The 27,009-nt window shown below is 42.8% G+C and overlaps 2 protein-coding genes across 2 annotated transcripts in view; both read right to left on the bottom strand.

Annotated features, from left to right (window-relative positions):
- Window positions 1-27,009, bottom strand: part of LOC309550292 (uncharacterized protein) — a 979,642-nt gene that overhangs the window by 493,471 nt on the left and 459,162 nt on the right.
- Window positions 1-27,009, bottom strand: part of LOC309550018 (uncharacterized protein) — a gene marked incomplete at both ends in the record, with an annotated part of 96,150 nt that overhangs the window by 15,360 nt on the left and 53,781 nt on the right. Inside the window, 3 exon segments of the mRNA XM_082250490.1 lie at window positions 24,900-24,989; window positions 24,993-25,718; window positions 25,770-26,008. Of these exon segments, the coding sequence (XP_082106616.1) occupies window positions 24,900-24,989; window positions 24,993-25,718; window positions 25,770-26,008 (1,055 nt within the window).

Raw genomic sequence — 27,009 nt, forward strand, 5'->3', positions numbered from 1 at the left:
AAAAAGGACACAATCTCTATATGCTATATATAGGGTCCATAAAAATGTCCATTAGAGAACACCCATAATTTACAAAGTCCATATGTAACTCACTTGGGAGGCAGCTCTGCATGCAAGCAAGAAGGGGCTTAAGAACAGATGAGAAGAGAGCACAGGCGCCAAACTAAGTGATTAGTAATTTTCGGGTAGTGACGTCAGGAGGAGGCACTCATGCGTTCCACAGCCAGAGGAAGTGCCGACAACCTTCAGCAGCGTCCTTAGACTGCGAGAGGCCATCCTGATCTTACACTCCATGGACAGGGATGACAATTACAAGCGCTTACTATGTTATTTACCTCTGATGCTTACATCGTTTGTGAGTACCTATACATGTGTTTTTATTGATTAAGCCCTATATCCTGCACTTAGTTTGGCTCTCTTCTCAGCTGGTATGAGGTATGATGGTGATCAGGATGTTGGTATCGGGTATGGTGGTGATCCGGGTGTGGTATGGTGTATGGCAGTGATCAGGATGCTGGTAGGCATATGGTGGTAATCAGGATGTTGGTATGGCAATGATCAGGACACTGGTATGGGGTATGATGGTGATCAGGACACTGGTATGGGGTATGATGGTGATCAGGACACTGGTGTGGGGTATGATGGTGATCAGGACGCTGGTATGGAGTATGGCAGTGATTAGGATGCTGGTATGGCATAATGTGGTATCAGGACACTGGTATGAGGTATGGTGGTGATCAGGACGCTGGTAAGGTGGTGATCAGGGTGTTGGTATGGTGTATGGTGGTGATCAGGACTTTGGTATGAGGTATGGGAGTAATCTGGATGCTGGTATGGTGTATGGAGGTGATCAGGATGCTGGTATGGTGTATGGAGGTGATCAGGATGCTGGTATGGTGTATGGAGGTGATCAGGATGCTGGTATGGCGTATGGAGGTGATCAGGATGCTGGTATGGCGTATGGAGGTGATCAGGATGCTGGTATGGCGTATGGAGGTGATCAGGATGCTGGTATGGCGTATAGAGGTGATCAGGATGCTGGTATGGTGTATGGAGGTGATCAGGACACTGGTATGTGGTATGGCAGTGATCAGGATGCTGGTAAGAAGGCAGCATAGAAATGTTATTTGCTAGCAATTTTGACTTTTTTCCTTTGCAAATGTCAGCACTGCAGCAGCACTTTCTATACATCACAGACATGTCCCATTCACAGGCAACATTAGGACAACCCCAGGCATGTTATTTAAAGGATTTGGCCATTTTTGATGTTTCACTGTAAGCATTTAAAATGTTCACTGGCTGAGTGGAATTTTATAAAAAAAAATGTATTTTGCATCGTTACATGTTGTCCACCAGTGCCCACCACTCCTACTACTTTTTGACCCTCCTTTGCCAATAAGCCCAGAAAATGGGCATTTTTAATTTAACACATTTGACCCCATTGATTTCAATAGGGTTTAGGTTTAGCATCCGAACGTCTTCAAAGTTCACAGAACCCAGAACAGTTTGGCTCATCCCTAGTAAGAAGGAGACATCTACAAAATGAAGAAAATGTCCTTGCCCTACAAGGAAGTAAAAGTTCTGACCTTGAAGGGGTTAATCTAGGTTTCCACACTATATATGTGTGTATCATCATCTGTTGGAGATAAAAGAGGTCACAGTGACTACGGAGGAAGAGGACGGACATGACGGGGGGGGGGGGGCTACTGGGTGTAAATAGAAAATAAGATCTCATTACCTCCTCTGCTGTCACTTCCAACAACGTCTCCTCTCTACTTCCTCCTAACTCACCTCTCACCCGGGAACTTCCAATTTATATCTGACATCGCTTCCTGTCTTCCATAGAGACTTCCTGTCTGGTTAAAAGTGAGATCACCACCTTGTGGCACTCTGAGGAACTGCAGCCCTGAGAAACGTATGGTAGTGTGAACACGGCCTTGTGCTGTGTGTGTATGTACTGTATATCCTTATAGATGGGTCATCTCCACTCCCACTAAGGGGGATAGAAATATATTACTGCCTAGTCCAGCGTTTCTCAGCCAGGGTTCCTCCAAACCCATTTTGGCTAATCCCTACCATCCTAGTGGCCGCAGGCATGCTGACAACTAGTCACACATCCCCGCCAGCCCTTTTCAGGTGTCAGCCAGGGAATTTCTGTATGGCTGACAAGTAAATGTGAACAAAAGGGCAATGTGCAGTGTGCCCCCTAAAATTCATACCAGGTCCATTGGGTTTAGTATGGATTTTAAAGGGTAGCCCTATGCAAAGAAAAAATAAAAAAAGCATGGGGTCCTCCCAAAATTCATTCTAGGCCCCTATCGAAACCTGCAACCTGGCTAGGCATTAAAGAGGAGGACAACCTCACTTTCACCACCTCTTGAACTATAACAGACCGCATGCCCTCAACATAGGGAAGTATCTAAGTTCATTCACTACTGGTTAAAAAGTTGAACAAGTCCAATTTATGAGCTAATTTCAGGGAACATGAGGAATCTGCATAACCTAATGCATTGGAAAATGTATATCTGTCTGCAGCAAAAAGGGGAGATATTGGAACTCAAATTATTGGTAACCTGAAAATAATCAAAAGGAGAAAGTCAATCAAAACCAAAGATTGATCAGAGACCTTGGTATCATTCTGTGCATTGCAAGTCCATGTAAAGCCCGTGAGTGAAACAGGTGTCATGCACTCTCTGAGAAAAAGACAGACAGGTGCGCTTGTGCACTAACGACCACCACCATACGAAATGGCCTCTCACCTCAAGAGCACTGATCATAAGCATGTAACAAACGGGCAATCATTGGACGATCATCCACAAATGAAAGGAAAGACAGCTCTATTCCACAGCACCTTAAGCAATGTATATCCCTGGGTCTGGACCGCAGCTCCACTCAGGACCATGTAATGGGGAACATGAAAGCAGACAAGCCCATAGTGTAATACTGATATATACTTTATTGCTGGGTACACATAAAGACAGCCTCTTACTTTGAAGATGAATTAAAACAGCAACAATAGTCACAGCGGTGCTGGCGGGTCCTGCAGACAACCTCGCCAGACTTCCAGATAGCAGCGGGTGACGTCAACGGCTCCGCCTTCCCCCCGAACGCGTGTCGTCCTCCAAGGGGTGGAGACTTCTTCAGCGGTATTGAAGGCGGCAAAGGACGTCACCCCTTATGTAAATCGGGCTTACCGCTCATTGGATGAGCGGTCACAATCAGCTGATTGGCTATTCCCCCTCGTCATGGCAACACAGACGCCGCTTCTTACTACACAGCGGAAGCAGAGACATCTGATGCCGGAGAGATAGCCAATCCTGTATACAATGCCGCTCGCAGAATGGCCGAGCTGGCACTAGGATTACATAATATGTAAAACTCAAAACTATTTACTGCCAATGCCAATCCTTTCCACTGTCTAGCGGAAACAGGTTAGCCGAAGGAAATAAATAATTTGGTTTATATCAATTCTAGAGTCAACCCTAAAAACACTATAGGTACGTTTTTATTGTTGTAACTGCAGGGAAGGCAATCTCCCTATTAGCCTAATACCCTTTTGCTACATGACATACCATCAATAAGGAGGTGCCAAAGGACTAAGCCTATCCTTGAGGCACTATACAGGGAACCCCTATAAAATAAATAAATAAATATATGGAGCTATCGACGTCCCGCTACCATCTGGATCACATAATTAAACTTAAAACAATAATCCTAAAACATTAAGAAACACTAAAATCCTAAAATACTAAATGCAATACAATTTCTTTAAAACACTACATCAAAAATAATAAAAACAGTATTATCGATCTGAAATAAAACAATTGAGATCAAACTCAACGTTTAACCCGCGGGGAACCCCCACTTTGGTTTCATATATCCAGAACGATTCGCGTTGACTGAGTTTCCTAATAAAATTTCCCCCCCTCCAATGCTTATTGACCCTTTCTATTCCCCAAAATTTCAAACTGCTAGGGTCTTTGTTATGATGTTTTTTGAAATGTTGGGTAACATGGTGAGGGGTTTTGCCTTTTCTAATACTTCGTACATGCTCGGCTATTCTAGTCTGTAGGGCCCTAGATGTCCTGCCCACATACTGCAGACCGCAGTCGCACTCAAGCATGTACACCACTCCTGTGGTAGAACATGTAATGAGATCTTTAATTTCATATTTTTTATTTGTAGCATTGGCTATGAAATCCTTCCTACGTTTAAGATTCTTTTTTGCGGTGCGGCATGTTACGCATTTGCCGCAGGCATAAAATCCTGACAGGAATGAAAATAATTTATTTTTGTTTTGTGTGGGCGGGTCTATTACCCCTGGAGCCAAAATGTTCCTCAAAGTTGGAGCCTTTTTATATACAAAGGAAGGATTAGGGGGTAATTTAGCCCCAATTACCTTATCCTGTTGTAAAATCGGCCAATGCTTCTTTATTATTTTTTCGATTTTTTTATATTGAATATTGTAGTCCAATATAATCCTAATTTCATCAGTTTTAGAATTGGCTACCTTAGGGATATTGGACAGGAGGGAATCTCTTGCAATATTCTGTACTGTTAATCTATCCTTCTCCAATTTTTCTTTACAGAACCCTTTTTGAATGAACCTCTCTGTATACAATTTTGATTGGGACTCAAAATCCGTGTCTGATGCACAATTTCGCCTTAGGCGCATGTATTGCCCTTTAGGGATGTTACACAACCATGTGTGATGGTGGCAACTGTCCAACGGGATGTATGCATTGCGATCTGTCGGTTTTGAGTAATTGGAGGTGGTGAATTTGTTATCGGTTTTTGAAATGACTAAGTCCAAGAAGACAACCTTTTCCTGACTTGTTGTCCATGTAAGGACAATGTTCTTGTTGTTTAGGTTGAGCTTATCCATAAACATGATTAGGCTATCTTGATCCCCATCCCAAATCAGGAAAAGGTCATCGATGTACCTTCGGTAACATAACAACTCTGGAGGGCGATCACTAAACACTACTTCTTCCTCCCAGTGGGCCATAAACAAGTTGGCCACACTGGGAGCGAAACGTGCTCCCATCGCCACTCCTCTAGTCTGTAGGTAATGTGATCTGTCGTACCAGAAATAATTTCTGGTCAGACAAAACCACAAACTACTCAGAAGAAAACTCCTTAGTTTTCTTGGAAGATGGGAGTTAGAGAAAGCCCATTTGACTGCTGCTTCAGCAGCATTATGTCCGATTATGGTATACAGGGATCCTACGTCCGCTGTAACCAGTATCGAAGAGTTTGAACACGGTAAGTTTTCCAGAATCTGTATTATGTGCTTGGTGTCCTTTAAGTAGGCCTTGGTGTTAATGACCAATGGTTGTAGGTGTACATCTATAAACTGACCTAGTCTAGACGTCACCGATTCGATTCCATTTACAATTGGCCTACCCGGTGGCTGTTCTTTGTCCTTATGCATCTTAGGTAGAAAATAGATGACTGGAGTACGACAAAACAAGGGATCCAAATAAAGGGACTCCTTTTTGTTAAGCACTCCTTTCTTTTTTCCTGATTCGACTAGAACATTGAGTTCACCTTTGTATTCAGATAGAGGGTCACCCCGTAATATACAATATGTTTCCCGATCAGAGAGGAGGCGTGTCATCTCCTTTTTGTAATATTCTTTACTGAGGACGACCAATCCTCCCCCTTTGTCGGCGGGTCTGATGACTATCTCTTTATTCTCTTCTAATGATTTAATTCCCGCTTTGATAGTTTGGGGGTCATTCACTTTTCTTACTTTTAATCCCTCCAAGTCCTTAAATACCATGTTCTTAAACACGTCCATATATTTATTATCCCTATTTTGGGGATTAAAAATAGACTTGTTCCTTAGGTTAGTGTGTAGTGTATAATTACTGGAGGAACTAATAGGAGCAGAGGAGTCAGCGGCGAGAACAGAGGAATTCTTAATGATGGGGTTGGACATGCAGTACTTCTTTACATTCAGAGAACGGACAAATTTTTGGATGCCAACATAAGTCTGAAACTTGTTTAAGTTTCGTGCCGGTGCAAACTTTAGGCCTTTGTCCAGAGTTCTCAGTTCATCGTCTGTTAGTTGGACCCCACTGAGATTAAAAATGCCGGCTCCTAACGGGATTTTTTTCCTCTGGACTCTCCTACCTCCTCTGTTTCCTCTCTGCTTCTTTTCCCTCCTTTGGCTCCTGGGGTGCCCTCTGATGGGCCCCTCCACCAGTTGTCCGACTGGTTCTGGAAGGGAAGAGGGGGGCCCCTCTCTTGTCCCCCCGTATTCCCTAAAAAAGAGTTCTCATATTGGTTGTTCCTAAGGGGATCGAACCTATTCTGGGTCGCAACTTGTGCATAGGTGTAGTCATTCCTTCTATTATTATGCCCTCCATTACCATGCCCTCTTATAGGCTGACCACCTCTTTGGGGGAGGTTTGTACCCCCTCTCCCCCGATTGTACCCTTGTGGGTTATGTCTCGGGGTCTGTGGTCGCTCACCTTGGGAGTATGTATAATATCCTTCTTGGTGATTGTTAGGTGGAAAATGGTAATTCCCTCTTCCAGGGGTATTGTGTTTCCCTCTTCCACCTCTACCCCCCCCCCCTTTTCCTTCCCCGGTTAGGATGTCCTTGTTGGGGTTCGTTATTATAATAGGGGGCGGGAGAGGCTCTCCAGACCTCATTAGGAATATCCCTAATTGTAGGAGCTGGAGTGATGGGGGGGTTTTGAAGTCCTTCTCCACCATCCTCATCAGTATTATTGGTACTTTTTTGCCACTTGTAGATACTATCTACCTGGAAGTCCCCAAAATCTCTGATGAATTTTTTCTTTTTCTTATTTTGGGTTTCTGTATCCCATTTAACCATCCTATTTTTAAGGATCCCTGAGAGTCTGGTGAACTCTTCAGTGTCCTTATGCGGCTCAAGGGATGTTTGCAACTCTTTAATCTGGGACTCAATAATTTTCAGTTTGCGTTTTTTTCTAATAAGGAGGAAATCAATAAGTTCAAAACCTTTTTTATTAAAAAATCCCTTCCATTCTTCTATAGACTCATTGTCCAGGAGTCCATCATTGGGTGGCAGATCCCACCTCAGGCGCCTGGGAATGAGTTTCTCACGCAAATAATATTCGAAAGTGGTAATATCCCACCATAATTTGATTTTTTTCTCTAGTGCGTATCCTAATTTCTTAAAAGCAGAAGAAACATCTCCTTCTATATTAGACACTTGACTACTAGAGAATATATCCCCCAGATTAACCTCTCTGTTTTCTAAATAGTTGAAGATATCCATATTAATTGCAGCCAGATATACGTAAATTGAGATACACAGTAACACAGTAGCAGAGATAATATCAGCGCAAAAGGATAATATAAAAATTCACATAAAGCAGCTGCACTCTCAGGTCAACAAACAACACCCGTATAGAATCTGTAAAAATTATTAGAGCAGCGCTGGCAGATTAAAACTAAACAAATAAATAAATAAAATAAAACAAAACAGAATCTTTAAAGAGGAAATGCAAGTCCATGTAAAGCCCGTGAGTGAAACAGGTGTCATGCACTCTCTGAGAAAAAGACAGACAGGTGCGCTTGTGCACTAACGACCACCACCATACGAAATGGCCTCTCACCTCAAGAGCACTGATCATAAGCATGTAACAAACGGGCAATCATTGGACGATCATCCACAAATGAAAGGAAAGACAGCTCTATTCCACAGCACCTTAAGCAATGTATATCCCTGGGTCTGGACCGCAGCTCCACTCAGGACCATGTAATGGGGAACATGAAAGCAGACAAGCCCATAGTGTAATACTGATATATACTTTATTGCTGGGTACACATAAAGACAGCCTCTTACTTTGAAGATGAATTAAAACAGCAACAATAGTCACAGCGGTGCTGGCGGGTCCTGCAGACAACCTCGCCAGACTTCCAGATAGCAGCGGGTGACGTCAACGGCTCCGCCTTCCCCCCGAACGCGTGTCGTCCTCCAAGGGGTGGAGACTTCTTCAGCGGTATTGAAGGCGGCAAAGGACGTCACCCCTTATGTAAATCGGGCTTACCGCTCATTGGATGAGCGGTCACAATCAGCTGATTGGCTATTCCCCCTCGTCATGGCAACACAGACGCCGCTTCTTACTACACAGCGGAAGCAGAGACATCTGATGCCGGAGAGATAGCCAATCCTGTATACAATGCCGCTCGCAGAATGGCCGAGCTGGCACTAGGATTACATAATATGTAAAACTCAAAACTATTTACTGCCAATGCCAATCCTTTCCACTGTCTAGCGGAAACAGGTTAGCCGAAGGAAATAAATAATTTGGTTTATATCAATTCTAGAGTCAACCCTAAAAACACTATAGGTACGTTTTTATTGTTGTAACTGCAGGGAAGGCAATCTCCCTATTAGCCTAATACCCTTTTGCTACATGACATACCATCAATAAGGAGGTGCCAAAGGACTAAGCCTATCCTTGAGGCACTATACAGGGAACCCCTATAAAATAAATAAATAAATATATGGAGCTATCGACGTCCCGCTACCATCTGGATCACATAATTAAACTTAAAACAATAATCCTAAAACATTAAGAAACACTAAAATCCTAAAATACTAAATGCAATACAATTTCTTTAAAACACTACATCAAAAATAATAAAAACAGTATTATCGATCTGAAATAAAACAATTGAGATCAAACTCAACGTTTAACCCGCGGGGAACCCCCACTTTGGTTTCATATATCCAGAACGATTCGCGTTGACTGAGTTTCCTAATAAAATTTCCCCCCCTCCAATGCTTATTGACCCTTTCTATTCCCCAAAATTACAAACTGCTAGGGTCTTTGTTATGATGTTTTTTGAAATGTTGGGTAACATGGTGAGGGGTTTTGCCTTTTCTAATACTTCGTACATGCTCGGCTATTCTAGTCTGTAGGGCCCTAGATGTCCTGCCCACATACTGCAGACCGCAGTCGCACTCAAGCATGTACACCACTCCTGTGGTAGAACATGTAATGAGATCTTTAATTTCATATTTTTTATTTGTAGCATTGGCTATGAAATCCTTCCTACGTTTAAGATTCTTTTTTGCGGTGCGGCATGTTACGCATTTGCCGCAGGCATAAAATCCTGACAGGAATGAAAATAATTTATTTTTGTTTTGTGTGGGCGGGTCTATTACCCCTGGAGCCAAAATGTTCCTCAAAGTTGGAGCCTTTTTATATACAAAGGAAGGATTAGGGGGTAATTTAGCCCCAATTACCTTATCCTGTTGTAAAATCGGCCAATGCTTCTTTATTATTTTTTCGATTTTTTTATATTGAATATTGTAGTCCAATATAATCCTAATTTCATCAGTTTTAGAATTGGCTACCTTAGGGATATTGGACAGGAGGGAATCTCTTGCAATATTCTGTACTGTTAATCTATCCTTCTCCAATTTTTCTTTACAGAACCCTTTTTGAATGAACCTCTCTGTATACAATTTTGATTGGGACTCAAAATCCGTGTCTGATGCACAATTTCGCCTTAGGCGCATGTATTGCCCTTTAGGGATGTTACACAACCATGTGTGATGGTGGCAACTGTCCAACGGGATGTATGCATTGCGATCTGTCGGTTTTGAGTAATTGGAGGTGGTGAATTTGTTATCGGTTTTTGAAATGACTAAGTCCAAGAAGACAACCTTTTCCTGACTTGTTGTCCATGTAAGGACAATGTTCTTGTTGTTTAGGTTGAGCTTATCCATAAACATGATTAGGCTATCTTGATCCCCATCCCAAATCAGGAAAAGGTCATCGATGTACCTTCGGTAACATAACAACTCTGGAGGGCGATCACTAAACACTACTTCTTCCTCCCAGTGGGCCATAAACAAGTTGGCCACACTGGGAGCGAAACGTGCTCCCATCGCCACTCCTCTAGTCTGTAGGTAATGTGATCTGTCGTACCAGAAATAATTTCTGGTCAGACAAAACCACAAACTACTCAGAAGAAAACTCCTTAGTTTTCTTGGAAGATGGGAGTTAGAGAAAGCCCATTTGACTGCTGCTTCAGCAGCATTATGTCCGATTATGGTATACAGGGATCCTACGTCCGCTGTAACCAGTATCGAAGAGTTTGAACACGGTAAGTTTTCCAGAATCTGTATTATGTGCTTGGTGTCCTTTAAGTAGGCCTTGGTGTTAATGACCAATGGTTGTAGGTGTACATCTATAAACTGACCTAGTCTAGACGTCACCGATTCCCTTGTTTTGTCGTACTCCAGTCATCTATTTTCTACCTAAGATGCATAAGGACAAAGAACAGCCACCGGGTAGGCCAATTGTAAATGGAATCGAATCGGTGACGTCTAGACTAGGTCAGTTTATAGATGTACACCTACAACCATTGGTCATTAACACCAAGGCCTACTTAAAGGACACCAAGCACATAATACAGATTCTGGAAAACTTACCGTGTTCAAACTCTTCGATACTGGTTACAGCGGACGTAGGATCCCTGTATACCATAATCGGACATAATGCTGCTGAAGCAGCAGTCAAATGGGCTTTCTCTAACTCCCATCTTCCAAGAAAACTAAGGAGTTTTCTTCTGAGTAGTTTGTGGTTTTGTCTGACCAGAAATTATTTCTGGTACGACAGATCACATTACCTACAGACTAGAGGAGTGGCGATGGGAGCACGTTTCGCTCCCAGTGTGGCCAACTTGTTTATGGCCCACTGGGAGGAAGAAGTAGTGTTTAGTGATCGCCCTCCAGAGTTGTTATGTTACCGAAGGTACATCGATGACCTTTTCCTGATTTGGGATGGGGATCAAGATAGCCTAATCATGTTTATGGATAAGCTCAACCTAAACAACAAGAACATTGTCCTTACATGGACAACAAGTCAGGAAAAGGTTGTCTTCTTGGACTTAGTCATTTCAAAAACCGATAACAAATTCACCACCTCCAATTACTCAAAACCGACAGATCGCAATGCATACATCCCGTTGGACAGTTGCCACCATTACACATGGTTGTGTAACATCCCTAAAGGGCAATACATGCGCCTAAGGCGAAATTGTGCATCAGACACGGATTTTGAGTCCCAATCAAAATTGTATACAGAGAGGTTCATTCAAAAAGGGTTCTGTAAAGAAAAATTGGAGAAGGATAGATTAACAGTACAGAATATTGCAAGAGATTCCCTCCTGTCCAATATCCCTAAGGTAGCCAATTCTAAAACTGATGAAATTAGGATTATATTGGACTACAATATTCAATATAAAAAAATCGAAAAAATAATAAAGAAGCATTGGCCGATTTTACAACAGGATAAGGTAATTGGGGCTAAATTACCCCCTAATCCTTCCTTTGTATATAAAAAGGCTCCAACTTTGAGGAACATTTTGGCTCCAGGGGTAATAGACCCGCCCACACAAAACAAAAATAAATTATTTTCATTCCTGTCAGGATTTTATGCCTGCGGCAAATGCGTAACATGCCGCACCGCAAAAAAGAATCTTAAACGTAGGAAGGATTTCATAGCCAATGCTACAAATAAAAAATATGAAATTAAAGATCTCATTACATGTTCTACCACAGGAGTGGTGTACATGCTTGAGTGCGACTGCGGTCTGCAGTATGTGGGCAGGACATCTAGGGCCCTACAGACTAGAATAGCCGAGCATGTACGAAGTATTAGAAAAGGCAAAACCCCTCACCATGTTACCCAACATTTCAAAAAACATCATAACAAAGACCCTAGCAGTTTGAAATTTTGGGGAATAGAAAGGGTCAATAAGCATTGGAGGGGGGGAAATTTTATTAGGAAACTCAGTCAACGCGAATCGTTCTGGATATATGAAACCAAAGTGGGGGTTCCCCGCGGGTTAAACGTTGAGTTTGATCTCAATTGTTTTATTTCAGATCGATAATACTGTTTTTATTATTTTTGATGTAGTGTTTTAAAGAAATTGTATTGCATTTAGTATTTTAGGATTTTAGTGTTTCTTAATGTTTTAGGATTATTGTTTTAAGTTTAATTATGTGATCCAGATGGTAGCGGGACGTCGATAGCTCCATATATTTATTTATTTATTTTATAGGGGTTCCCTGTATAGTGCCTCAAGGATAGGCTTAGTCCTTTGGCACCTCCTTATTGATGGTATGTCATGTAGCAAAAGGGTATTAGGCTAATAGGGAGATTGCCTTCCCTGCAGTTACAACAATAAAAACGTACCTATAGTGTTTTTAGGGTTGACTCTAGAATTGATATAAACCAAATTATTTATTTCCTTCGGCTAACCTGTTTCCGCTAGACAGTGGAAAGGATTGGCATTGGCAGTAAATAGTTTTGAGTTTTACATATTATGTAATCCTAGTGCCAGCTCGGCCATTCTGCGAGCGGCATTGTATACAGGATTGGCTATCTCTCCGGCATCAGATGTCTCTGCTTCCGCTGTGTAGTAAGAAGCGGCGTCTGTGTTGCCATGACGAGGGGGAATAGCCAATCAGCTGATTGTGACCGCTCATCCAATGAGCGGTAAGCCCGATTTACATAAGGGGTGACGTCCTTTGCCGCCTTCAATACCGCTGAAGAAGTCTCCACCCCTTGGAGGACGACACGCGTTCGGGGGGAAGGCGGAGCCGTTGACGTCACCCGCTGCTATCTGGAAGTCTGGCGAGGTTGTCTGCAGGACCCGCCAGCACCGCTGTGACTATTGTTGCTGTTTTAATTCATCTTCAAAGTAAGAGGCTGTCTTTATGTGTACCCAGCAATAAAGTATATATCAGTATTACACTATGGGCTTGTCTGCTTTCATGTTCCCCATTACATGGTCCTGAGTGGAGCTGCGGTCCAGACCCAGGGATATACATTGCTTAAGGTGCTGTGGAATAGAGCTGTCTTTCCTTTCATTTGTGAATGATCGTCCAATGATTGCCCGTTTGTTACATGCTTATGATCAGTGCTCTTGAGGTGAGAGGCCATTTCGTATGGTGGTGGTCGTTAGTGCACAAGCGCACCTGTCTGTCTTTTTCTCAGAGAGTGCATGACACCTGTTTCACTCACGGGCTTTACATGGACTTGCATTTCCTCTTTAAAGATTCTGTTTTGTTTTATTTTATTTATTTATTTGTTTAGTTTTAATCTGCCAGCGCTGCTCTAATAATTTTTACAGATTCTATACGGGTGTTGTTTGTTGACCTGAGAGTGCAGCTGCTTTATGTGAATTTTTATATTATCCTTTTGCGCTGATATTATCTCTGCTACTGTGTTACTGTGTATCTCAATTTACGTATATCTGGCTGCAATTAATATGGATATCTTCAACTATTTAGAAAACAGAGAGGTTAATCTGGGGGATATATTCTCTAGTAGTCAAGTGTCTAATATAGAAGGAGATGTTTCTTCTGCTTTTAAGAAATTAGGATACGCACTAGAGAAAAAAATCAAATTATGGTGGGATATTACCACTTTCGAATATTATTTGCGTGAGAAACTCATTCCCAGGCGCCTGAGGTGGGATCTGCCACCCAATGATGGACTCCTGGACAATGAGTCTATAGAAGAATGGAAGGGATTTTTTAATAAAAAAGGTTTTGAACTTATTGATTTCCTCCTTATTAGAAAAAAACGCAAACTGAAAATTATTGAGTCCCAGATTAAAGAGTTGCAAACATCCCTTGAGCCGCATAAGGACACTGAAGAGTTCACCAGACTCTCAGGGATCCTTAAAAATAGGATGGTTAAATGGGATACAGAAACCCAAAATAAGAAAAAGAAAAAATTCATCAGAGATTTTGGGGACTTCCAGGTAGATAGTATCTACAAGTGGCAAAAAAGTACCAATAATACTGATGAGGATGGTGGAGAAGGACTTCAAAACCCCCCCATCACTCCAGCTCCTACAATTAGGGATATTCCTAATGAGGTCTGGAGAGCCTCTCCCGCCCCCTATTATAATAACGAACCCCAACAAGGACATCCTAACCGGGGAAGGAAAAGGGGGGGGGGTAGAGGTGGAAGAGGGAAACACAATACCCCTGGAAGAGGGAATTACCATTTTCCACCTAACAATCACCAAGAAGGATATTATACATACTCCCAAGGTGAGCGACCACAGACCCCGAGACATAACCCACAAGGGTACAATCGGGGGAGAGGGGGTACAAACCTCCCCCAAAGAGGTGGTCAGCCTATAAGAGGGCATGGTAATGGAGGGCATAATAATAGAAGGAATGACTACACCTATGCACAAGTTGCGACCCAGAATAGGTTCGATCCCCTTAGGAACAACCAATATGAGAACTCTTTTTTAGGGAATACGGGGGGACAAGAGAGGGGCCCCCCTCTTCCCTTCCAGAACCAGTCGGACAACTGGTGGAGGGGCCCATCAGAGGGCACCCCAGGAGCCAAAGGAGGGAAAAGAAGCAGAGAGGAAACAGAGGAGGTAGGAGAGTCCAGAGGAAAAAAATCCCGTTAGGAGCCGGCATTTTTAATCTCAGTGGGGTCCAACTAACAGACGATGAACTGAGAACTCTGGACAAAGGCCTAAAGTTTGCACCGGCACGAAACTTAAACAAGTTTCAGACTTATGTTGGCATCCAAAAATTTGTCCGTTCTCTGAATGTAAAGAAGTACTGCATGTCCAACCCCATCATTAAGAATTCCTCTGTTCTCGCCGCTGACTCCTCTGCTCCTATTAGTTCCTCCAGTAATTATACACTACACACTAACCTAAGGAACAAGTCTATTTTTAATCCCCAAAATAGGGATAATAAATATATGGACGTGTTTAAGAACATGGTATTTAAGGACTTGGAGGGATTAAAAGTAAGAAAAGTGAATGACCCCCAAACTATCAAAGCGGGAATTAAATCATTAGAAGAGAATAAAGAGATAGTCATCAGACCCGCCGACAAAGGGGGAGGATTGGTCGTCCTCAGTAAAGAATATTACAAAAAGGAGATGACACGCCTCCTCTCTGATCGGGAAACATATTGTATATTACGGGGTGACCCTCTATCTGAATACAAAGGTGAACTCAATGTTCTAGTCGAATCAGGAAAAAAGAAAGGAGTGCTTAACAAAAAGGAGTCCCTTTATTTGGATCCCTTGTTTTGTCGTACTCCAGTCATCTATTTTCTACCTAAGATGCATAAGGACAAAGAACAGCCACCGGGTAGGCCAATTGTAAATGGAATCGAATCGGTGACGTCTAGACTAGGTCAGTTTATAGATGTACACCTACAACCATTGGTCATTAACACCAAGGCCTACTTAAAGGACACCAAGCACATAATACAGATTCTGGAAAACTTACCGTGTTCAAACTCTTCGATACTGGTTACAGCGGACGTAGGATCCCTGTATACCATAATCGGACATAATGCTGCTGAAGCAGCAGTCAAATGGGCTTTCTCTAACTCCCATCTTCCAAGAAAACTAAGGAGTTTTCTTCTGAGTAGTTTGTGGTTTTGTCTGACCAGAAATTATTTCTGGTACGACAGATCACATTACCTACAGACTAGAGGAGTGGCGATGGGAGCACGTTTCGCTCCCAGTGTGGCCAACTTGTTTATGGCCCACTGGGAGGAAGAAGTAGTGTTTAGTGATCGCCCTCCAGAGTTGTTATGTTACCGAAGGTACATCGATGACCTTTTCCTGATTTGGGATGGGGATCAAGATAGCCTAATCATGTTTATGGATAAGCTCAACCTAAACAACAAGAACATTGTCCTTACATGGACAACAAGTCAGGAAAAGGTTGTCTTCTTGGACTTAGTCATTTCAAAAACCGATAACAAATTCACCACCTCCAATTACTCAAAACCGACAGATCGCAATGCATACATCCCGTTGGACAGTTGCCACCATCACACATGGTTGTGTAACATCCCTAAAGGGCAATACATGCGCCTAAGGCGAAATTGTGCATCAGACACGGATTTTGAGTCCCAATCAAAATTGTATACAGAGAGGTTCATTCAAAAAGGGTTCTGTAAAGAAAAATTGGAGAAGGATAGATTAACAGTACAGAATATTGCAAGAGATTCCCTCCTGTCCAATATCCCTAAGGTAGCCAATTCTAAAACTGATGAAATTAGGATTATATTGGACTACAATATTCAATATAAAAAAATCGAAAAAATAATAAAGAAGCATTGGCCGATTTTACAACAGGATAAGGTAATTGGGGCTAAATTACCCCCTAATCCTTCCTTTGTATATAAAAAGGCTCCAACTTTGAGGAACATTTTGGCTCCAGGGGTAATAGACCCGCCCACACAAAACAAAAATAAATTATTTTCATTCCTGTCAGGATTTTATGCCTGCGGCAAATGCGTAACATGCCGCACCGCAAAAAAGAATCTTAAACGTAGGAAGGATTTCATAGCCAATGCTACAAATAAAAAATATGAAATTAAAGATCTCATTACATGTTCTACCACAGGAGTGGTGTACATGCTTGAGTGCGACTGCGGTCTGCAGTATGTGGGCAGGACATCTAGGGCCCTACAGACTAGAATAGCCGAGCATGTACGAAGTATTAGAAAAGGCAAAACCCCTCACCATGTTACCCAACATTTCAAAAAACATCATAACAAAGACCCTAGCAGTTTGAAATTTTGGGGAATAGAAAGGGTCAATAAGCATTGGAGGGGGGGAAATTTTATTAGGAAACTCAGTCAACGCGAATCGTTCTGGATATATGAAACCAAAGTGGGGGTTCCCCGCGGGTTAAACGTTGAGTTTGATCTCAATTGTTTTATTTCAGATCGATAATACTGTTTTTATTATTTTTGATGTAGTGTTTTAAAGAAATTGTATTGCATTTAGTATTTTAGGATTTTAGTGTTTCTTAATGTTTTAGGATTATTGTTTTAAGTTTAATTATGTGATCCAGATGGTAGCGGGACGTCGATAGCTCCATATATTTATTTATTTATTTTATAGGGGTTCCCTGTATAGTGCCTCAAGGATAGGCTTAGTCCTTTGGCACCTCCTTATTGATGGTATGTCATGTAGCAAAAGGGTATTAGGCTAATAGGGAGATTGCCTTCCCTGCAGTTACAACAATAAAAACGTACCTATAGTGTTTTTAGGGTTGACTCTAGAATTAATATAAACCAAATTATTTATTTCCTTCGGCTAACCTGTTTCCGCTAGACAGTGGAAAGGATTGGCATTGGCAGTAAATAGTTTTGAGTTTTACATATTATGTAATCCTAGTGCCAGCTCGGCCATTCTGCGAGCGGCATTGTATACAGGATTGGCTATCTCTCCGGCATCAGATGTCTCTGCTTCCGCTGTGTAGTAAGAAGCGGCGTCTGTGTTGCCATGACGAGGGGGAATAGCCAATCAGCTGATTGTGACCGCTCATCCAATGAGCGGTAAGCCCGATTTACATAAGGGGTGACGTCCTTTGCCGCCTTCAATACCGCTGAAGAAGTCTCCACCCCTTGGAGGACGACACGCGTTCGGGGGGAAGGCGGAGCCGTTGACGTCACCCGCTGCTATCTGGAAGTCTGGCGAGGTTGTCTGCAGGACCCGCCAGCACCGCTGTGACTATTGTTGCTGTTTTAATTCATCTTCAAAGTAAGAGGCTGTCTTTATGTGTACCCAGCAATAAAGTATATATCAGTATTACACTATGGGCTTGTCTGCTTTCATGTTCCCCATTACATGGTCCTGAGTGGAGCTGCGGTCCAGACCCAGGGATATACATTGCTTAAGGTGCTGTGGAATAGAGCTGTCTTTCCTTTCATTTGTGGATGATCGTCCAATGATTGCCCGTTTGTTACATGCTTATGATCAGTGCTCTTGAGGTGAGAGGCCATTTCGTATGGTGGTGGTCGTTAGTGCACAAGCGCACCTGTCTGTCTTTTTCTCAGAGAGTGCATGACACCTGTTTCACTCACGGGCTTTACATGGACTTGCATTTCCTCTTTAAAGATTCTGTTTTGTTTTATTTTATTTATTTATTTGTTTAGTTTTAATCTGCCAGCGCTGCTCTAATAATTTTTACAGATTCTATACGGGTGTTGTTTGTTGACCTGAGAGTGCAGCTGCTTTATGTGAATTTTTATATTATCCTTTTGCGCTGATATTATCTCTGCTACTGTATCATTCTGTGCATTGCCAGACTTCTAACTCCAGAGTGAAGGTTAATGCTGCTCATACTATATGTAACCCTATACATCATGGACATTTTCTTCAGCTTCTTAATAAATGTGATAGATACTTAATAAATGTTATAGATGTGTGGCTACTTCACAAGCATATAGAAGAGGTTGGGGCTCAGAGTAGTCATAGAAAGGCCCAGCACCCCAATAGTAGAGGAAGAGGTGGTCTGGTGACATTGAGAAGAAAACGGACAATCTCTTGATCTCCATAATTGGAAACATAGTGAGACAACAAATACAATGGGATGTTGGAGGAGCTGTTGATGTCAGTGTGGAAATAGACAGCACATGGGATGATGACACTGAAAGAACAATACGGCTTCATTCTACGATATGTCAAGGAGAGAACAGTACAGGAGAGACTTTTCTCTCTAATTAATGTCAGTAGAAGACCCAGAGAAAGTCTGTTCTGAAACAGCAGTTGGAACAGTTCTCCTTGTGTGTTATTATTACTAATAGTACTCTATACCTAGTGACTATATGACTGGCATTGTTCTCATACTTTACTTTAACTGACCACTGCACTATATATACAGATCTATATATTATATACTCTTACCCTTAAAACCATTCTGCTTCTGGAATACGCTCAAAAGTGCCATATGTGTCAACCTTAACTGTCAAAGGGCGGACAGAAGGTTAGTGCCAATATCATACACCATCATTCCTAGCTCAAGTTTCTGTAGCGTGAACTACCTCTGAGCCTGCCCTTGCTGATCTGAAAGAATCTCTGCTCTGGTGTGGCTCCTGTCCCATAGACAGAGCAGCTGAAGCACTGCATGGCATCTTTTAGCCTAACTCGTTGAATAGCCCCTTGAATGCTTAGAGGGCACTGGAGGTTCAAAGAACAATTCAACAGAGGAGGGGATGGAGGAGGAGAAGGGGGTGAAGCTGACCGATCTTGCATCATCACCACCAGCTGTATAGAGACGTGAGGGCAAAACAAGTTCAAGCACTACGCCCTGTCCTGCATCCTTCCTAGTTGCAAGCAGTTACCTAGTGTGCTTTGAACTAAATATTTCGTCCCTGACCATGCTTGCGGGACCACGTGTCAGCAGTAAGGTGGACCTTGCAGCTGACTGCCTTGCCCAACGATTCCAAAACATTGCCTTCCATGTGATGGTACAGAGCTAGAATGGCCTTACATGTGAAGAAATAGTGACTGGAAACCTGCTATTGTGGTACTGCACGTTCTGTAAATTCACCAAAGAGGGCAGAATCTACCAGATGGAAAGGAAGGAGTTGTAAAGCCAGCAATTTGTACAAGAAATGTGCCTGCTATACTCTACAGCTGGTGGTGTTCTTCTGGCAGATGTGTTACAAGGAACTGTGACCCCCCCTTGCTATACCAGTATCCCTGTTAGTAGAAGCTGCTGGGAGGTCATAAAATATAGTGGGGGTAGACATGAAAGGTGAGGAGGGAGGAGAAGAATTGTGTCCCTTTTAAGGCCCTTTTGTGTGGCTTTCAGGTGTTCTTGCCAACAGGCAGCATGGTGGGAGGTTAAATGCCTTTGCAAGCATGTGGCGCCCAAATGGCTGGTGTTTTTCCCATGCTTAATCTGTTTGCGGCAGAGATTGCAAATTGCAACAGTGTTATCAGCTGCACATGTGCTAAAAAAATGCCCACAATATCCCGCCATGTCTAATCTCAGTAGACGCTGAAAAGGCGCTTGACTGAGTCCACTGGTGATTCCTGGAGGGTACCCATCATTAGATAGGTCTTGGGCCTACTATGATGGGTAACATTATGGATGTGCACAGTTGCCCAACAGCAAGAATTTGCTCCAATGGCCTTCTCTCTGACCCAATTTGGATTTGCAATGGCACTCGGCAGGGGTCTTTCCCCCTACTGTATATACCATGGAGCACCTTGCGGTAGCTATATGGCAGAATTCTGTTATCTCGGTCAGACAGTGCCATTATAAGCTCCCGAAGCTGACAAGCTACTGTATATCACGGACTCCTGTGTCCTTTCCCTCCCTTGTCAAAGACTTTGAGGAGTTTGGATTGGTGAGTAGCTTCAAAGTTAACTACAACAAGACAGAGGTTCTGAACGTTTCCTTACCCCTATCTACAGTATCACTTGTCCAATCTAATTTTGCATTTAAGTGGAAACCGAAGGCAGTGAAATATCTCGGAATATAAATTTCATCCTTGTTATCTACTCTAGTGGGCATTAATTACAGTACACACCTTTTCTTCATTAGGTTCAGTCGTGCCCTAAATCGTATGACAAACCGTACGTTTTTTGGTTTGGTTGCATGAATGTCATTAAAATGGATATATTGCCAAAACACCTATATAACGTCCAAGTGGTTCCCGTCTCTCCTCCTCCTGGATTCTTTCTATCAATAAGGCTCTTTGTAATTACAGCTGGCAACACAGGAAATCTAGGTTTAGACTATCTGTCCTCTCCATACTAAAGAGCAGAGGTCGAGTGGCGTTTCCCAACCTATCCTTCTATTTCCAAGCAGCCTCATGTCTATGAGTGTTAGATTGGTACCATGGTAAATCTACTAAGTTGTGAACCATCCTAGAAAATTACCTGATTTCTTAGAACCTCTCCTCCTTACCGTGAACAGGTTCTGCTCACAGACCCTAGAGAGACCTTTTGCCACTTGTGACTACAGCTACTTGGACAGTTACTTAAACAGAGGCCTACTCTCCTCAATACCTAGCTCTCTGACCCAGTTTGGGAATGCCTTCTTCCTTCCAATCCTTCCAATCTTCCACTGTCCCAAATTCCTATCATGGCAAGAGGGGGATGCTCCCCTACCATGCCATACCCTCTTTGAGGGGAAACTTGTTCCCCTTTCACACATCTTCCCTTTCTGTCACAGCCCTTCGAGGGCTTGACTCGAATACACCCAACTAAAACATTTCCTTGAAAAAAGGTGTTGTATTACTACTCTGACTAGACCTCATACCGACTTTGAGACATTGCTCTCCAGATCTGACAGGCCTGACTACTCACTTTTCAGGATTTATCAAATTCTTCTAAAGGAATCTTATCTCAATCCGCCTCAATTTATGACAAAATAGGAGAAGGAACTAGACAGGGCACCAAAGACAAGTTATCTAGATCATCCCACACTCAAGAAGACAATTACAGGATTGTGGCCAAATGGTATCTATGTCCTAATACCCTATATAAAAAGGATCTTTCCATCTAGGATACTTGTTGGAGGTGTTTACGGGCTTCTGTTACCATGATTCATATTTGGGATACCTGTCCTAGAACTATACCATTTTGGGATAAGATACATCAATTATGAGATAGGCTCACGAGTACTAAATATCCCAATGAACCTTGCTTTACTGTGTTATCCATGTTGCCAGGCTCCTATAAATGGGTCAAGAAAAGTCTAATTAGGCACTTCCTCACAGTAGCTTGTTCTTGGGCTTGTGAAATAGACAGGATTGAACATTTAGAATGTATGATAGCCTGGCCGGGATGAAAACAAATCTGAATCCCACTCCATTCTATGAACTGGTTGGCTGTATCTCCGATACTCTTCTGCCTTTGGGTCTTTCATTTCTGAAATCACTCAACCCTGCAGATACTCCCGGGACCTCTTAGGTGAAGGTGTTCTACTTTACCCTCCCATTACCCATCTCCCCTAACCACCCCTCCCACACACACACATTTTTTCCCCTACTTCTTTTATTTCCTATTCTGTGCTCTTCTCTATGGCTTTTAGAGTGTCTTACCAGCCTCTAGGTTGCCTCATTAACTGTTCTTCATGGTCTGCAATGGTAGGCCACTCTGCATACAGATGTTGAAGACCTGTGTCGTGGCCACTATTATTTCTTCTAAAGTACCTAAGCTACCTGGATGTGACTGCTCTTAGTGTAACCATAGTCTAGGACAGGGGTCTCCAAACTTTCAAAAGAAAGGGCCAGTTTACTGTCCTTCAGACTCTAGGGGGGCTGGACTGTGCCAAGTGGGAGAACACAATGCCTGGTCTTTGGTAATAGGGGAAGAAATAGTTGACGTCCGTGGAAGGAGTAGTGCTCCATTTTAGTTGTCAATGAAAGGATTTATTCCCCATCATTGGTGTCAGAAGCAGGAAATTGGCCCCATTGTTGGTGTCAGTGGCAGGAATAATGCAAGAGCAGGATAAAGGCAAGCAAAGGAAAAGACTCTTGGACGTGCATCTCACAGATCACAACATTGTTAAAACTATGTTGAAAATTCAATAAATCAGATTAAACTCCGACCCATTATTTTTATTATTATTATATAGTATTTATATAGCGCCGACAGTTTACGCAGCGCTTTACAACTTGAGGGTAGACAGTACAAATACAATACACTTTAATACAGTAGGAATCAGAGGACCCTGCTCGTTAGAGCTTACAATCTAAGAGGGACGGTCAAGAGATTCAAGAGGTAATAGCTGTGGGGGATGGGCTGATGGAGAAAATAAGAGTACAGTTGTTAGGTGGTTGTCAGATAGGTTTCTCTGAAGAGATGTGTTTTCAGGGATCGTCTGAAAGTGACAAAGTTGGAGATAGTCGGACAGATGGGGTAGAGCATTCCAGAGGATGGGAGAAGCTCGGGAGAAGTCCTAGAGGCGAGCATGGGAAGTGGTAAACAAGGGAGCTAGAGAGCAGGAGGTCCTGGGAGGAATGAAGAGAATGAGTTGGTTGGTATTTTGAGACCAGATTAGTGATGTAGCTGGGCACCAAGTTATGGATGGCTTTGTAGGTTATGGTTAGTAACTTGAATTAATTTGTTGGTTGAGTAGCAGCCAATGGAGGGATTGGCAAAGAGGGGTAGCAGACACAGAGCGGTTTGCAAGGTGGATGAGCCTGGCAGCAGCGTTCATGATGGACTGAAGGGGGGATAGTCTTTTTAAAGGTAAGCCAATGAGAATGGAGTTGCAGTAATCGAGACGAGAGATGACCAGGGAATGGATTAGAAGCTTTGTGGCATCATTGGTTAGGAAGGGACATATCTTGGAGATGTTGCGGAGGTTGAGGCGGCAAGCATTAGGACTTTGGCATGGGTGGCCATTAATAACGGTTAAATCTAAACGGATGACCTAAAAAGGCTTTTTAGGTGTCACCTATAAGCAATGTTTGGATACCGAAGTTTGTCATCATTTCAACACCACAATTTTTTTTTATATACATTATTTTTATTATAATTGAACTTTTTACAAGATTGCAGTAAAAAAAAAAAAAAAGAAGAAATAGTAAAAGTAGAAATCCAATTATTCAGGAAAATTACTTGTCTGGAATGTGGAGGCGGAGTTGTTATAAATTTGTATACAATACAATACACAACATGTTACATTATTATAACAAAGGATTGTAAAAAAGATCACACCATAGAAAATGGGGAAAAGGTAGAAAATAAGCCCAGATATTAAAGGTGACATTTGTGTACGATGAACACCTTAACAATCACCCCCATTTTATTCACCAGGGAATCTGCTGTGAGAAAAAAATAGTTTGGGGGTTTTTACTAACCTTCAGGCCAAAAATGTGCATTTTACATGTGTGCAAAAATAATGAAAAATCAGTCCTGGCCAGGATTGCCAGTTGATAGTTTGTATAAATCGGTCAATTTTTACACTGTCCGTAAGTGTCCCTTAATGACGGCGGCTGTCCATAAAAAAGATGGCTGTAGGACAGGAAGCCAGCCAGGGGACGGCCTGAGCAGGCGCGCGGCCATTGATATCATGGCGCCAGTTTGATGCCTTTTACAAACTGTAGGAGTGGAGGGGGAGCCATAAGATGGGGGAGGACTGTCTGAATGAAGATCGATGAAAGATCAAGGAAGGAGCCTCAATAGCAGGAGCGACTGGACAGGGAGGAGTCCATCTGGAGGATAAGAGGATGAACAAGCAGAAGAGGACTGTGGCCTGAATGAGGCTGCCCTAAGTGCTTCCACGGCCCTGTACCTGAGCAGTCCTACAGAGGAGACAGGTCAGTGACAGCTTCAACCACCCGGGTCACACAAACTCTGTGGGACCACATTAGAGTTCCTGGCATTTTCCCCTAAATCAGTGTCCTCGGAGTTCCGCTTTACATCAGAGTCTGCAGGATTACACTGTAAGGGGGAACTCTGCGGATCCTGATGTAAAGGGGAACTCTGTTGTAACCCTGATGTAAGTGGAAACTCGGATGTTAAGGAAAACATTGTGGATCATGATGTTAGGGGGACTACTGTAGACTCTGATGTAAGGGGGGCTCTGGTGACCAGAAATTACCTCACATCAGGGTTCCCCTTTACATTAGAGTTCTCCTTTACCTCATGGTATGCAGCGTTCTACTTTACATTAGAGGACTCTTTTTCATCGGGGTCCACAGAGTTTCCCCTTACACTGTAAGGGGGGCCCTATGGACTCTGATCTGGAGGAAATTACTCCATTTTTATTTTTCTACTGCTATCAATGGCCAACACAATACAACACTTCATCCATGTATTTGGTGATCTCTGATCTCCTTATGAAGTGTTTGTTACATGATGAAGATCAGCCATGGAGTATATCTGAGGTGTATATCAGGGTGTGCTTCTTCCCTACATGAGAGCTGTGATGTCCAGAAACCTTCATAGAGAAGACATTTCCCACACTCAAGGCAGTAATACACCTCGCGGGTTGTGTGGGATCCCTGATGTACAGGAAGACAGGACTTCAATGAGGAACAATTGGGACAGGAAAGTGTCTTTTTCCCCACTGTGAGATCTCTGATGTCTGTGAAGACTGTACTTCACTGAAAAACATTTCCTGCACCCAAGACAGGAATACGGCTTCTCCCCCGTGTGAGATCTCTGATGTCTGTAAACACTCGACTTCAGTGAAAAACATTTCCCTCACTCAGGACAGGAATACGGCTTTTCATCTGTGTGCAGTTTTTGATGTTTATAAAGACTGGACTTCACTGAAAAACATTTACCACACTCGGGACAGGAAAATGGTTTCTCCCCTGTGTGAGACCTCTGATGTTTGATAAGTGCTGATTTTTGTATAAAACATTTCCCACACTCAGAACAGAAAAATGGCTTTTCTCCCGTGTGCAATCTCTGATGACTATAAAGATTGGACAATTCTGAAAAACATTTTCCGCACTCAAGACAGGAATACGGTTTTTCCCCTGTGTGGGACCTCTGTTGTCTGATAAGTTGTGATTTTTTTAAAAAGCATTTTCTGCACTCAGGACAGGAATGCGGCTTCTCACCTGTGTGCAATCTCTGATGTGTGGAAAAATGTAACTTAACTGAAAAACTTTTCCCACACTCAGTACAGGAATATGGCTTTTCCTTGGTGTGAGATCTCTGATGTCTATAAAGATTGGACTTATCTGAAAAACATTTCCCGCACTCGGGACAGGAATAAGGTTTTTCCCCTGTGTGAGATTTCTGATGTCTGTAAAGACTGGACTTATCTGAAAAACATTTCCCGCACTCGGGACAGGAATAAGGCTTCTCCCCTGTGTGAGATAATATATGCACATTAAGATTGCATTTAAAATTAAAACCCTTCCCGCACTCAGTACAGGAAAACCTCTTATCTTTTGTAAGGACGGCAACGTGACTCACAGTCTGAGGTTCCTCAGGATAAGAGGAATACGATGGTCCGGCACCATCCCTCACAGTCTGAGGTTCATCAGGATAAGAGGAATACGATGGTCCGGCACTGTCCTTCACAGTCTGAGGTTCCTCAGGATAAGAGGAATACGATGGTCCATCTACACTGTGTGGTGCCGGATGGACATTTGAGGTAGCCGGGTTTTCTCCTGGACTATACTGTGTGATGTCCTCATCTTCTACTTTACAGTCTGGAGACAAAGTGAGACAATCCTCTGAGGTTTTCCTCATCTCCTGTCCATCTACTAAAATAGAAATAAAAAGATTATTAGTAGACATCAGCAGATTGGTTCCCCTAAACCAGGACTCCGCCCACATCAGGCAGCTTTGCCTGGGGAATCTAGCTGCCTCCCATCTCCTGAGACTGCACTCAGTGACTTGGGTGTGAGACTATACAGACATATCCCTCCACCCGGCACAGCCGGCAGACAACAAACTAAGTAACTCCGGGAGAATTGTTCTGTCAGAGATCTTACTAGACCCAGGACATGGGGCAGAATAGCCCAGGCACATGCCATGGGAACCTAGCTTAAGCAAGGGCTATATTGAAAATCAACATTTTGCTGCCAGCTGAACCCCAGAATCTCCATAAATCCAGTATAGATACATAAATTGTGTCTGCATCACAGAGAAGATTATCCGAGAGAAATACAGGAATACAGGATAGGGAACACAGCTCAGGAAAGTGACCCGGGTATTACAGGCTGATATCACCCAGTCCTTGTCCTACTCTGGACCAATCTCTGGGCAGAATGGATGAAGGAATTTAGTGTTAATGACCCACCTGTGCTGATTTCTGTAGGAGTGTCCTCCTCTATAAATGTCCCCGTTATTCCATCCTCCTTCATAGACTGCTGATCATCCCTCGCATACATCTCTTCTTCTTCTGCCTTAACCTCAACTTTTATATCTATCAGATCTTCACCCTAAACCAAGAAAAGTATAGAAAATATCATCTGTAAAATATAAGCTTTAATATTGTGAGATCACATACAAAAATCCACACATTTCCAAGAGTCCATGTTCGAGATGTTCCGTCCCACCAACCTTGTAATGTTGATGGATGGTGTGACCTTCCTGTGTGGAATCCCGGGAATACAGAGGACGGAGACATCTCTCTGCTGGGTTTCTGTAGCTGGATGACTCCACCATGGTGTCCTGGTACAGATCTTTGTGTTCTTTTAGAAACTCTGACTCCTCCATCACCCCATCCTCATCATCCTCCTCTTTTATCTCTTCTTTAACC

Source organism: Pelophylax lessonae, assembly GCF_965119305.1.
Source record: "Pelophylax lessonae genome assembly, chromosome: 3".
In the NCBI taxonomy this organism is placed as follows: domain Eukaryota; kingdom Metazoa; phylum Chordata; class Amphibia; order Anura; family Ranidae; genus Pelophylax; species Pelophylax lessonae.